General features: G+C 41.6%; 1 protein-coding gene across 1 annotated transcript in view; it reads right to left on the reverse strand.

The window, feature by feature from the left end:
• Positions 1 to 14450, reverse strand: part of LOC124720051 (high affinity cGMP-specific 3',5'-cyclic phosphodiesterase 9A) — a gene marked incomplete at its 3' end in the record, with an annotated part of 606367 nt that overhangs the window by 90424 nt on the left and 501493 nt on the right. Inside the window, exons 7-9 of the mRNA XM_047245312.1 lie at positions 10128 to 10250; positions 7497 to 7760; positions 1051 to 1140 (exon numbers count right to left, since the gene is read on the reverse strand). Of these exons, the coding sequence (XP_047101268.1) occupies positions 1051 to 1140; positions 7497 to 7760; positions 10128 to 10250 (477 nt within the window). The remainder of the gene's footprint in view (positions 1 to 1050; positions 1141 to 7496; positions 7761 to 10127; positions 10251 to 14450) is intronic.

Genomic DNA, 14450 nt, shown 5'->3' on the forward strand with positions numbered 1-14450 from the left:
TTTCTTGGTAGGGGAGTGGGTGTGGCGCCACTCCATTGATTGCCGTTTTGTTTCAGGTTCGAAGTGATGAACCCATGTTTCATCGCCTGTAACAATCTTTGACAAGAAATTGTCACCCTCAGCCACATGACGAGCAAGAAATTCCGCACAGATGGTTCTCCTTTGCTCTTTATGGTGTTCGGTTAGACAATGAGGGACCCAGCGGGAACAAACCTTTGAATATCCCAACTGGTGAACAATTGTGACAGCACTACCAACAGAGATGTCAAGTTGAGCACTGAGTTGTTTGATGGTGATCCGTCGATCATCTCGAACGAGTGTGTTCGCACGCTCCGCGATTGCAGGAGTCACAGCTGTGCACGGCCGGCCCGCACGCGGGAGATCAGACAGTCTTGCTTGACCTTGCGGCGATGATGACACACGCTTTGCCCAACGACTCACCGTGCTTTTGTCCACTGCCAGATCACCGTAGACATTCTGCAAGCGCCTATGAATGTCTCAGATGCCCTGGTTTTCCGCCAAAAGAAACTCGATCACTGCCCGTTGTTTGCAACGCACATCCGTTACAGACGCCATTTTAACAGCTCCGTACAGCGTTGCCACCTGTCGGAAGTCAATGAAACTATACGAGACGAAGCGGGAAGTTTGAAAATATTCCACAAGAAATTTCCGGTTTTTTCAACCAAAATTGGCCGAGAAAAAAAATATGTTGCATTACTTATTGAACTGCCCTCGTAATTCTAAGAAATGTCATCAACTCCAGGTGCATTATTTGGACTTGCTGCTCACTATTAAGTATTAATGGTATAATAATACATCTGTTCAAATTACTTACAGACATACAGTATGTACACTTGTGAATCCCTAGTATCAATAATGTTCTGAAACAGAGTACAGCTGGAGCCCACCTCTCTCCAACCTTGAGCAACTGGGAAGTTTCTATATCAACGAACACCACCACTTCTTCTACGCACAGGTAAAGCTATGTCAAATGGGTGGAACAGGGTACCCAACACTGGCACTGCACAGAGTTCTACATCGCATCCGTACCTGGAGCAGTCGATCCAGCCACGGCTCGGCGACCTCCATGGGCCGTGCCTCGTTGGATATGTCCGCCACCTTGATCAGCACCATGCACAGCTGCAACACCGCATCACACGCACAGTTCACTCCCAGCAAAGTGACGAGTGTACAGAAAACACAATTTCAAACATTATATTCTAACTCTATGCCAGTGTCCTGCAAACACTGTACTCTAGGTGTCATAGGCACTATGGTACACAACAATGAGGAGTACAGTGAGTAGTGTATGTCTCTCAAGAAGTAGTCAACACATTTCAACCCATTACACAACAGTTGATGTAGCTGTTCTAACTGAGCACAGAAAAGATAATCAAGCACATTTTAGTTTTTTTAACAATGCACTATGTTCAAGTCTGTTCAACAAAGAAATTAGCTGTGAGTTAAAAGACGTTAATTAATAATGTAATGACCAAGATTATTGTTTGTAAATCTGAGTTCATGATGAAATTAGTTTTAAAAAGACACAGCATAATTTTTGAACTGGTTATAAAAATTTGGTAATTGATTCATTCAACATTGTCCGTTTCATATTTAGTGAAGGAAAATTGTATCAAATATTCTAACATGTTTTTTTAAGCTGTGGACAGAAAGCTTTGTGCTGTGGGGTTCATCAACACGATCAAACACTATGAAAATCAAGTTTTCTGAGGGATAGGCAGAATTTTTATAGCAACTGCTTTGGTAAAATATGTAAAGGAACAATTTTGGGGAAAGTATCTTTTATTTAGACACTTTAGATTTAACTGCAAAACTTTGGTATACTTTGGAAAATCAGTTTTAGCAATTCATCAATTTGGGAAAGAAAATTTAACAGCTGTATGAATATTTGCACCTGCTGAAATAAAGAAAGAGACATTATGAAAGTCAACAACAACTACTCCAATTACAAAAAAATAACACTATTAAATCTCTGTTTAGCATATCTGTTATACATGGTTATACCCCAGGTCACGTAAGAAACAGATTGACCGTCCTTACGGCGGAACAGGCAACCGTAAAAATAGTTTTCCCGTCGGTCAACAGATGTCGCAGGCGACGCTACAATGCTAACTGACCTGTCCATGTCAGGGAATTGGCAACGCTGTATCTTCGGTGACGTGAATGACGCTGATTTGCGTTCGGCTAGAGCGCTGCGCGCGAATTGCATTTGTCACACAGCTGACTGTAGATCATGATCGGCTATGGTTTTTCCCGAGTTTTCAATCGAAGAATGTAGATTAGCTCCTGTAATTCTACAAACCAAGTTTATTTCTAATGTAGGGATACTTGTCACAATCATATGCGAAATGAAATAAATGGAAAGTAACACAAATATTTCTCGTGAGTTACTGTTTAAATGCAGACTGTAGCGCAGTCGCATAGGTTTTACACTCGCCTTCCATGCCGTCTATTTCCTCTTGGTTATACAGCTCTTCTGATACGGATTATGGTGGTAAAAAAGATCTCCACGTGCAGGTTAACACTAGAAAATTTTCAAAATCATCTCAACGTCTTTGAAATCCGTTAATTCACTGACAAATATTGCACTGAGCAGTGGGTTTCACGTCATGACATTACCGACATAATTATTTTCCTACGCCACTTTGTTTGCTTTGTCAAAACCAGCGGGCAAAATAATCTTATCTCAATATATAAGATTTACATCGAGGCTGTAACTAGAAGTCTGCATGGACAGGAAAAATGCCGCCGTCCGTATGTGCACCGCATCCACAAGATCATTATCCACATCTGCCAAGTTGCTTATCCGCATTCAGAGATATTAACGTTTTGTAAAGCAGTTTAACCCACCACTTCTCTGAAAAGACTTGTGCCTCGCCTGAATTTTTGTCTGCTGATGTCCGCACTCGGTTGTGAAGCGAATTAAGGCTTGACATGTTTCAGTGACAGTCATTTCAAATTTAAATTCCTTTACTTTGCATGTAACTTATCGTAAATGATATAAGAGTAGCACAAAACGATGAATTTTGGATTGTTGTTGAAAGGGGGCTGCAAACGCGGTAATATACAAATGAAAGCGTGTTTTTCGAGCATATTTTGTAGGTGTCAACTTTGAAGAGCCACAGACAGCAAACCATAATTATGTTAAAAATTTACTTTGTACAGTTTAAAGATAACCCGCAAATATTCGCAACAGATGTACGCTTTTATCTGCAACACAGTTATTACTGGAGATATCTGCACTCGCGCAGACCTGTTACTATAAGTAGTGTTGTTTTCGAGTGAAAGCTGTGTGAGGATTATTAGTGCACAGATAAAAAAAACTAAAATAGGCAGCGTCTACAGTTTGCATGCTATGCTCGTTCTCTTCTATTCTCTTCCCTTCATTCCAGTATAAACGCCTGTTCACACGTATAAACGAATGGCAGTGAACATTGGCGAATTATCTATGAATATTCATTTGCAGCAGTGTAAACGAGGTTTTACACTCGTTCACTTCGTTTGCTCTAGTATATACCAGGATTTAGAAGGACCGATGACCTAGCAGTTAGATGATGGATGGCTATTATTCATTTATTTCACTGCGATTTCAGCTCTAGAGCCATTTTAACATAATTATGGTTTGCCGTCTGTGGCTCTTCAAAGTTGACACCTCCAAAGGAAAGGTCTTGTACAGGAAGGGCTGCCACGTTATATCAGAATATAAGATCGACAAAATTTAGATAGGATCGAATGCTTAGGGCTCTTTATTAATTTTACTCGTAACTAATTTACTGATTTACCTGAATTTAAAATCCACTTGCGTAACCTTTCTTTATCTTTGACGGGAAATCTGAACATTTTTAGTTCAGGATTTGTTCATCTACTCCTTCCACAGTTGATATACTCGCAGGCCGTCGGCATGACGACTCGACCCACTACCACCGGTATGTCAGAAACAGCTGTACTTCACAGACGCCAAATAGTGGAAAGCTGCACGCGTTCGGCCGATGTTGCCACATATTTCACAGAACAGAGTGCCATCTAGTGGTTGATTCCACAAGTAAGGGTGTGACGCTGTTGCCGCCTGGTGGCCGTTCCCTGACAAGGGTTGCCTGCTAGACCAAGCGATCGGGCAATCTGTTTCTTACGCGATCTGGGGTTATACTCTCTACTTAATACAAAATCCCATTATATGTGCTACAAATCACAAACAAAGAAAAGTAATGGATTCAGAAAAATTTTAGTTTCTATCCAAATTATTCTCATTTTCAATTCTACTGATTCAAATAAAATATCCAATAGGATGAGACAGAGAATTTATCCCCTCAATAAGTATTTACGCAGTGCAAGTGGAGAATTAATGAGTGAGCAGCCTTCACTCTTGACCACAATTTACTGGAAATCTCTTAAGGCAGAGAACTATCCTCTACGGTTGGAGACGGAAGGTTAGGTAACACCTAACTTAAAGGGGGCCCAAAAACTACCGTCATAAATCACTCAACTGACTCAGTTCAGTGACCTCCCTAGAACAGAGCAACCATCTACAACATACAAGCCAAAGTCACACATTGTTCAAAGTGCTACTCAAGCTCCTGGCACACACTATCTGCGGAGCCACTGATAGCATTGATCTGAGAGAGTATCTGTTACTGTATGCACATAAAATTGTTTAATCACTCTATTTCATTAAATTTGATACATTTATTTATTAATTAAGTTTGCATGAAGTGTACTATATGGAAATGCTTAGCATTTGAGTGCAGCCACGCAAATGCTTCCTATTCCATACATGATGGGAGATTGAACACTGGGTCTCTCAACTGTAGAAATCGTATTAGAATCTTGGTTGTTTGTGAGGAGATTGTCTTATGGTTCATATGAGAAAGAATTGCGTCTGGCAGCACGTTTCATCATTTTACGGCGATAGCAATGCCGCCCATAATGTTGGGATCCCACAACTGTCACACGAATATGGAATCGACGGCAGAGAAGGGACATACTCAATGCCACGCAGGATATCCATGGACACACGGATATCCCAAGGAAATCTGTTGTCAAATCGCTCTACAGATAACTCAAGTAAAGCCAAGTAATCCAAATCAGTTGTCATACACTGTACATAGCACCCTCTGCTACTCCTTTATCAATCGTTTGCCTAGCATACATGTGGGTATGACCAACGTTGTGATGGGGATCACTATTATCATCATGATCTACCAGGTCTTTGGTATCAACTTTGAACATAGCTCGCCATTTGGTATGCACCAAAATGATGTGGGCACTCATCTCGAAGTCAAACCATAGCATCATCAGGCAGAACTTCCCTAGGAAACTAGTAGTCAAATCCCTCTGCAGATGACCCCATAAAATAAGATCCAAGTTATCCAGAGCAGTTGTTATATGCTGTAAATAGTGTCCTCTGTCGCTCACTTTGCAACTGACTTTCAAAGTGGACATGGGTATACAGGGTGTTCCACTGATAGTGACCGGGCCAAACATCTCACGAAATAAGCGTCAAACGAAAAAACAACAAAGAACGAAATTTGTCTATCTTGAAGGGGGAAACCAGATGGCGCTATGGGTGGCCCGCTAGATGGCGCTGCCATAGGTCAAACGGATATGAATTCCTTTTTAAAAAAATAGGAACCCCCATTTTTTATTGCATATTCGTGTAGTACGTAAAGAAATATGAATGTTTTACTTGGACCACTTTTTTCGCTCTGTGATAGATGGCGCTGTAATAGCCACAAACGTATAAGTACGTGGTATCACGTAACATACCGTCAGTGCGGACGGTATTTGCTTCGCGATACATTACCCGTGTTAAAATGGACCGTTTACCAATTGCGGAAAAGGTCGATATCGTGTTGATGTATGGCTATTGTGATCAAATAGCCCAACGGACGTGTGCTATGTATGCTGCTCGGTATCCTGGACGACATCATCCAAGTGTCCGGACCGTTCGCCGGATGTCTGTAAGTTATTTAAGTAAACAGGAAGCGTTCAGCCACATGTGAAACGTCAGCCACGACCTGCAACAATTGAATATGCCCAAGTAGGTGTTTTAGCTGCTGTCGCGGCTAATCCGCACATCAGTAGCAGACAAACTGCGCGAGAATCGGGAATCTCAAAAACGTCGGTGTTGAGAATGCTACATCAACATCGGTTGCACCCGTACCATATTTCTATGGACCAGGAACTGCATGGCGACGACTTTGAAATTCGTGTACAGTTCTGCGACTGGGCACAAGAGAAATTACTGGACGATGAATGAATTTTTTGCACGCGTCCTATTTAGCGACGAAGCGTCATTCACCAACAGCGGTAATGTAAACCGGCATAATATGCACTATTGGGCAACGGAAAATCCACGATGGCTGCGACAAGTGCAACATCAGCGACCTTTGCGGGTTAATGTATGGTGCGGCATTATTGGAGGAAGGATAATTGGCCCTCATTTTATCGATGGCAATCTAAATGGTGCAATGCGTGCTGATTTCCTACGTAATGTTCTACCGATGTTGCTACAAGATGTTTCACTGCGTGGCAGAATTGCGATGTACTTCCAACATGATGGATGTCCGGCACATAGCTCACGTGCGGTTGAAGCGGTACTGAATAGCATATGTCATGACAGGTGGATTGGTCGTCGAAGCACCATACCGTGGCCCGCACGCTCACCGGATCTGACGTCCCCGGATTTCTTTCTGTGGGGAAAGTTGAAGGATATTTGCTATCGTGGTCCACGGAGAACGCCTGACAACATGCGTCAGCGCATTGTCAATGCATGTGCGAACATTACGGAAGGCGAACTACTCGCTGTTGAGAGGAATGTCGCTACACGTATTTCCAAATGCATTGAGGTTGACGGACATCATTTCGAGCATTTATTGCATTAATTTGGTGTTTACAGGTAATCGCGCTGTAACAGCATGCGTTCTCATAAATGATAAGTTCACAAAGGTACGTGTATCACACTCGAACAACCGAAACGAAATGTTCAAACGTACCTACGTTCTGTATTTTAAATTAAAATGCCTACCTGTTACCAACTGTTCGTCTAAAATTGTGAGCCATATGTTTGTGACTATTACAGCGCCATCTATAACGAAGCGAAAAAAGTGGTCCAACTAAAACATTCATATTTCTTTACGTACTACACGAATATGTAATAAGAAATGGGAGTTCCTAATTAATAAATGCAGTTGATATCCGTTTGAGGTATGGCAGCGCCATCTAGCGGGCCAACCGTAGCGCCATCTGGTTTTCCCCTTCAAGCTAGACAAGATTCGTTCTTTGTAGTTTTTTCGTTTGACGCTTAGTCCGTGAGATATTTGGCCCGGTCACGATCAACGGAGCATCCTGTATAGCCCACGTTATGCTGGGTGTATGAAGCCCAAGTTTTTCTGGCGTGGAGCACCTACACTGTCACTGTAATTCACCAGGGCCTTTGGTTCCCGCAATGGTCGAGATTATCATCACTTGCCACCCACCAGGTTGACGTGAGCGCGGTCCTTGAAGTCGAAGCGCGGCGTGATCTCGCGGAACTGGTCGAGGATCTCATTGTGGCGCGCCATGTCGGTGGCCAGGATGCAGCGGATGATGCCCTCGCGGGCCCTCCGGTAGGCCTCCGCGTCCAGCGACCTGAGGATGTTGCAGTCGGGGCGCTCCAGGATCCGGAACGCCACCGAGCAGTGGTGGTTCTCCAGCGGCGAGATGTCGTTGTAGCGCAGCGCCAGCTCCGTCTTGGCGTTGATCTGCCGCCAGACAAACACACACATATGTACACACACAAACTCACACACACCACACCACTCTGTGTGGGCTTTCCTACATATGCTTAAAATATATACTACACTCAAATAAGGTAAGAAATGGAAACATATCAAGTTTGGGCTGCCTGTGATTGGTATGAATATCAGTTGAAAATAATAAACACTGTCTATCCATTTCAGTGAATCTTACCTCCATTATCATGGAATTTCTATAACTTAAGGAGACACACAGGTTATAAATGACAAAAACGTGCAACACTTGTGTAATATTCCGTAACATTTATTATTTTTACAAATCAGTTTTCGGCCGTTAAACTATAGTCACATACAAAGATAAATAACTGTGGCTGCGAAATTTTTGTGCGATCAAAGGTTTCAAACAAGGTGCATTTAGAGACTATCTCAGTTCGTTTCCAAAGATGGCAATTGTTAATGCTTGTAATCAATTATTCAAAATGACAGTCACAATCGCATTATTTATTTTGCCACCAACCTGTGCACAGGCAGAGTGAGGACTCCAGCGAGCGACCAAATGGTGTAAATTGCCCTGAAGATGACCCCATCGCGGGTTGAAACCGGTTGGTGGCAAAATAAATAATGCGATTGTGACTATCATTTTGAATAATTGATTATAAGTAAATTAATCGCTGTTTATCTCGATACAACTATGTTGTCTAAAAAAATTGTTAATGCTTGATTTCCGGATAAAATGAGAGGGATTATTTCACTAAAAGATGATGTAAAACTTCGGTAAAATATGTGCCTCGAACTACTGAACTACACATGAAACGTTACAACTATTGTTCCGATAATAAAATTAAGTTGAGCAATGTGTCGTAATCTTTTCTGACATGTTCCAGGGGAATTTCTGAACAAGATCGTTAGCCTTCAAAAATTTCCTGTAATTGTTCAATTTAATTTTCTTCTCAGAACAATTGTTATAACTTGTCATGTTGTTTAGTATTCAGTGTGTCACATATTTCATCCAAGCTAATAGTTTTACATCACGTTTTACTGAAATAATCTCTCTTGCTTTAGTCCCAAATGAAACAACAAGTATCATATTTGAAAACCAACTCATGTTCTCTCTAGATGCACCTAGCTTAAAACTTTGAATCCCATAAAAATTTCGCAGCAACACATATTTATCTTTCTGTGCCTCGATGGCATGCTAGCCGAAAGCCAGTTTGTAAATTATTGTTGTGGGACATTACATTTGTGTTATGTGCTTCCTTTTATTCGAAATGTATCAAATATTCTACCAAGAACCGACGGAACAGTCAATTAATGCTAGACTGATTTCTGCACATGTTTTCTGTGAGAAACATGTACCACTGCATGACACATGAAGACAAAAATCTGATGTGTGTTAGACCATGAACACTATGCCCCAACGATGTCAAAGCGAAACTTCATTAGTTACATGCCTCTGGGATATGCTGATTAAAATTTCACCGATATTCCAGCTCATTTTTAGTACAGAAAAGAATCCACTCCTTTAGATAAAGAATGGTGTGAGTAAATGACGGACATTAGGTTTGTTGATGATGAACATGTTGCGCTGCTATCGCCACCTGAAAAGTTCAGTTACACTGTACACATCCAATATCCATCACCTACTTACACCATTCTTCACGTGAAGGAAAGACATTTTTCTGTACTGAAAATAAAGTTGCATAAGAATCAGTGTATCCTACAAGTATGGAAAACTCACATAGCAGTATGGTATCATTCGGTTAAAGTGTTCATAGTGTAAAACGTTTCATTTCTGTCACTCCATTTTCATAAGCTGTACACTGAACTCAACAGCATCAACTTAACCTTGGTAAAGTCAACCAGTGTTACAATGGTCACTTTGACCTGGCAAAGGAATGTTTAATGTCTTCAGTCGATTTGATTAAAGCAGTTGGTATGCTATACTGTTACTGGAAACCTCATTCATGTTTGTCATAGTGACTAGAAGAATGCCTGAAATGGAAAAAGAAGTGAAGCAAAATTTAGGGCAATAGAAATGAGAGAGAAGCGAGTGGAGTTTTAATCCTGGTCCCAGCAAGAAAGCCTACTCCCCTCGAATAGCACCAAGATGGCCCATATGTTTAACGACCCTGGCTAATGACCGAATCTCCATCAACATTGTCACGTGACCTGACTTTGTGAGACAGGTCTGGCACATGGTATGGTATTCAGTAAACCTATGTCATCAACCCATCGCTCATCGGTCCTCAAATGAGATCAATTTAAATTCATTATCTCGACCAACAAGTCTGGTTGAAGTGTTCATAATTCACTGGCTCTAGCCACAGGCCGAGGTGAAGAGCAGAGTTTTGTATGCTGCCGCTTCTACATTACCTGGTAGATGTTGTTGTAGCCTGGGTGGTCAAGGTCGTGACAGATGCATGACGTCAGCAGCACCAGCGTCTCCAGGTCGCCCAACTTGGCAGGGAGGTCCACTGCCCACATCATGGCGTACATCTGCCAACAGCGGGAAAAGCCAGTCAGTAATCGCTTATTGCTTAAAATTGTTGGTTACATGAAATCAGGCTGTTACACGACACGAACCGAAATCGTATGTATATGGGAAGTATTATACAATGAACCACCACTCTTGATATTTACCAAATTTTGAGAATGTTCATCACATAACTGATATTACATGATTAAACTTTCGACACATTCAGAACTAGAGGTAAGCATCAAAATCAGTTTGAGGGGTCACCCCAAACTCAACCTCCTTCCCTCTGGTATGAATACAATATTGCATTGGTTGTGGCATGGATAACAGCCCCAAATGTCGTCTTGAGAAATTTCCTGCTATGCCTGAAACATACAATGTGTCACTTTGTTTGCTGGTGGATGGTATGGAAGTGGGTGTCTTCTCATTGCATTTCACATTATGTCTGTGGCAGAGGAATCAGGGGGACCACGTACGTCAGTCAAGGATTCATACAGTCCTCAAGGCAGCTGCGATGTGAAATGTAGTGTGGGGTCTTGCATTATCCTGCTGAAATATGGAATTTTGTACCATGGTCATGAAGGGTGCAATAACAGGATGTCATATACTGGGGACTATTAAGCGTCCCTTATACAACTATTAAATGACTCGTGTTGTCATATCAAGTTGCTCACCATATCACGATCCAAGGAATTGGAGAGATATGGATCTCAATATATGGTGTTGATATGATCACCAGAGATAGAAGCGAGGCTCATTGTTGAACAACACGAAGTGCCACTCAATCACCCACTTTACCACTCTGTCACTACATATTGCAAGTATTTGTTATTTGTGGTGTAAACAACACAAGGCAACTCGAGATGTTAACCCAGCTTCCAGTAATGTGTTTCTGATGACTTGTGATGAGTCTCTGCCTGTAAGCTAAGTCCAACTTTGAGCTGTTGTCATCCCTCTATTTGTCAGAGTCAGTCTAACAATCTTATGATCTACTCAAGGTGTGGTCAGTCCCAGAGAATCCGTCCTTACTCTTCCTGCCACACTGTTTTCATGGATCCATCTGGTCCATCGTATCACCACATGTCCTCCAGGCATTTCACTCCAACGAACTGTCTATGTGGTCTGTCGAGGGTATTAAAGAAATTACGGCGCACTGCAAATATTTAACTGAATTTTCTCATTTTGAGAACAATAAAGGAATGGCCTGGTTTAATTGCTAAAAACATTCAAAAGTCAAGATTGCATAAATATTTCTTTATTTAAAACAACCGGTTTCGACAGACTTTGCTGTTATCTTCAGGTCTGTAGCAAAGTGCATATACGTGGAAATATGTCTCATAACCTGAGTTAAGACGTAATAGTTGAGGTTAAAAGTTAAAATGAAAGTGGACTTGTACATTTACACACCTTAAAAACTCATTTTGTTATGAAATATGTTCATTTTAAGACGGGCCTCATCCTAGGAGGTTCAACTGAAACACGTTCCATAATGAAAAGACTCTTCAAGGTATGTAAATGTACAGTTATGTTTCCGTTCTTGTAGTGCCAAACTAAAACTCAGGTTATGAGACTATTATCATGCACATGATCTATGTTACAGACCTGAAGATGACAGCAAAGTTTGTCGAACCTGGTTTAGCGACCTTGGCTTTTGAACGTTCTAAGCACGCAAATATTTTTCAAAATGTTAAAATTACTAATTTTTCCCCCACTAGGAAAGCGTTTATAACAGCGGTTTGTGCCCGCATCTCGTGGTCGTGCGGTAGCGTTCTCGCTTCCCACGCCCGGGTTCCCGGGTTCGATTCCCGGCGGGGTCAGGGATTTTCTCTGCCTCGTGATGGCTGGGTGTTGTGTGCTGTCCTTAGGTTAGTTAGGTTTAAGTAGTTCTAAGTTCTAGGGGACTGATGACCATAGATGTTAAGTCCCATAGTGCTCAGAGCCATTTGAACCATTTGAACAGCGGTTTGTAGAGCCCTACCTGTCTCGAACGAGAATCGCTGAATGAGCAGACGCATCCATGACAAGAGAACGCAACGCCACATAGCGCAAAGTAAAATGTGCACACACATGAATTTTATGCACTTAAATCATACAAAAAATGTCTCGAATCGTTAATTTTTTGAATGATTTGCAGATTAAATCGTAAGATAAACTGTTGTTGGTGTTGGTTTTGTTGTTGTTGTTGTTTGGTCTTCAGTCCGAACATTGATTTGATGCAGCTTCCCATGATACTCTATCCTGTCGAAGCTTCTTCACCTCCGAATAACTACTGCAACCTACATCCTGATTCTGTATATTCATCTCTTGGTCTCTCTGTACGATTTTTAAAGCCCACGCTTCCCTCAAATACTAAATTCGTGACCCCTTGATGTCTTAGAATGTATCCTATCAACCAATCCCTTCTTATAGTCAGACTGTGCGACAAATTTATTTTCTCGTCATTTCAGTACCTCCTCTTTAGTTACACGATCTACCCATCTAATCTTCAGCATTCTTCTGTAGCACCACATTTCAAAAGTTTCTATTCTCTTACTGTCCAAACTGTTTATGGTCAATGTTTCCCTTGCATGCATGCCTACACTCAGGCAAACACTTTCAAAAAACACTTTCAAAAAACACTTCCTAACACTTAAATATACAGTCGATGTTACCAAATTACTCTTCTTCGGAAACGCTTTTCTTGTCATCGCCAGTCTACATTTTACGTCCTCTCTAATTCAGCCACCATCAGTTATTTTGTGCCCAAATAACAATTTCCTAATCTAATTCCCTAAGCATCATCTGATTTAATTCGACTACATTCCATTATCCTTGTCCTGCTTTTGCTGATGTTCATCCTATATCCTCCTTTCAAGACACTGTCCATTCAATTGCTCTTCCAAGTCCTTTGCTGTCTCTGACAGAATTACAATGTCATCGGCAAACCTCAAAGAATTTATTTCGTCTCCCTCCTACTCCAATTTTTTCTTTGGTTTCCTTCACTGCGTGTAAAATGTACAGATTGAATAACATCAGGGATAGGCTACAACACTGTCTCATTCGCTTGTCAACTACTGCTTCCCTTTCACACCTCTGAACTCTTGTTACCGCCGTCTGGTTTCTATACGAATTGTAAATAGCCTTTCGATCGCTGTATTTTACCCCTGCCACCTTTAGAATTTGAAAGAGAGTATTCCAGTCGAAATTGTCAAAAGCTTTCTCTGAGTCTATAAATGTGATAAACGTAGGTTTCCCTTTCCTTAACCCATCCTCTAAAGTAAGTCATAGGATCAGTATTGCCTCTCGTTTTCCTACGTTTCTCCAAATTCAACAATGATCTTCCCCGAGGTCGGCTTCTACCTGTTTTTCCATTCTTCGGTAAGGAATTTGTGTTCATATTTTGCTACAATGACTTATTAAACTGATAATTCGTTAATATTCCCACCTGTCAGCGCCTGATTTCTTCGGAATTGCAATTATTACATTCTTATTTTAAGGCTGAGGGTACTTCGCCTGTCTCGTACACCAGATGGATGAGTTTTGTCATGGCTGGTTCTCCCAAGGCTATCAGAGCCCCTGATGGTATGTCGTCTGCTCCTGGGGTCTTGTTCCGACTTACGTCTCTCAGTGCTTCGCTTAACTGGTACAGATGTAATTTCAACTCAACTGACTAGCATAGGAAACAAAATCAAGGCAGTCTGTGATGTTACATTACAGACGACTTCCATCAACTAGGACCTTAATACGCTGACGTGAAATATTTTAAACACAGCTCTTAATATAATTTTTGAATGATGTACACTACTGATCATTAAGATTGCTACACCAACAAGAAATGCAGATGATAAACGGGTATTTATTGGACAAATACATTATACTAGAACTGACATGTGATTACATTTTCACGCAATTTGGGTGCATAGATCCAGAGAAATCAGTACCCAGAACAACCACCTCTGGCCGTAATAACGGCCTCGATACGCCTGGGCATTGAGTCAAACAGAGCTTGGATGGCGTGTACAGGTACAGCTGCCCATGCAGCTTCAACACGATACCACAGTTCATCAAGAGTAGTGACTGGCATATTGTGATGAGCCAGTTGCTCGGCCACCATTGACCAAACGTTTTCAATTGGTGACAGATCTGGAGAATGTGCTGGCCAGGGCAGCAGTCGAACATTTTCTGTGTCCAGAAAGGCCCGTACAGGACCTGCAACATGCGGTCGTGCATTATCCTGCTGA

Source organism: Schistocerca piceifrons, chromosome 11 (assembly GCF_021461385.2).
Source record: "Schistocerca piceifrons isolate TAMUIC-IGC-003096 chromosome 11, iqSchPice1.1, whole genome shotgun sequence".
NCBI classification, from domain to species: Eukaryota; Metazoa; Arthropoda; class Insecta; order Orthoptera; family Acrididae; genus Schistocerca; species Schistocerca piceifrons.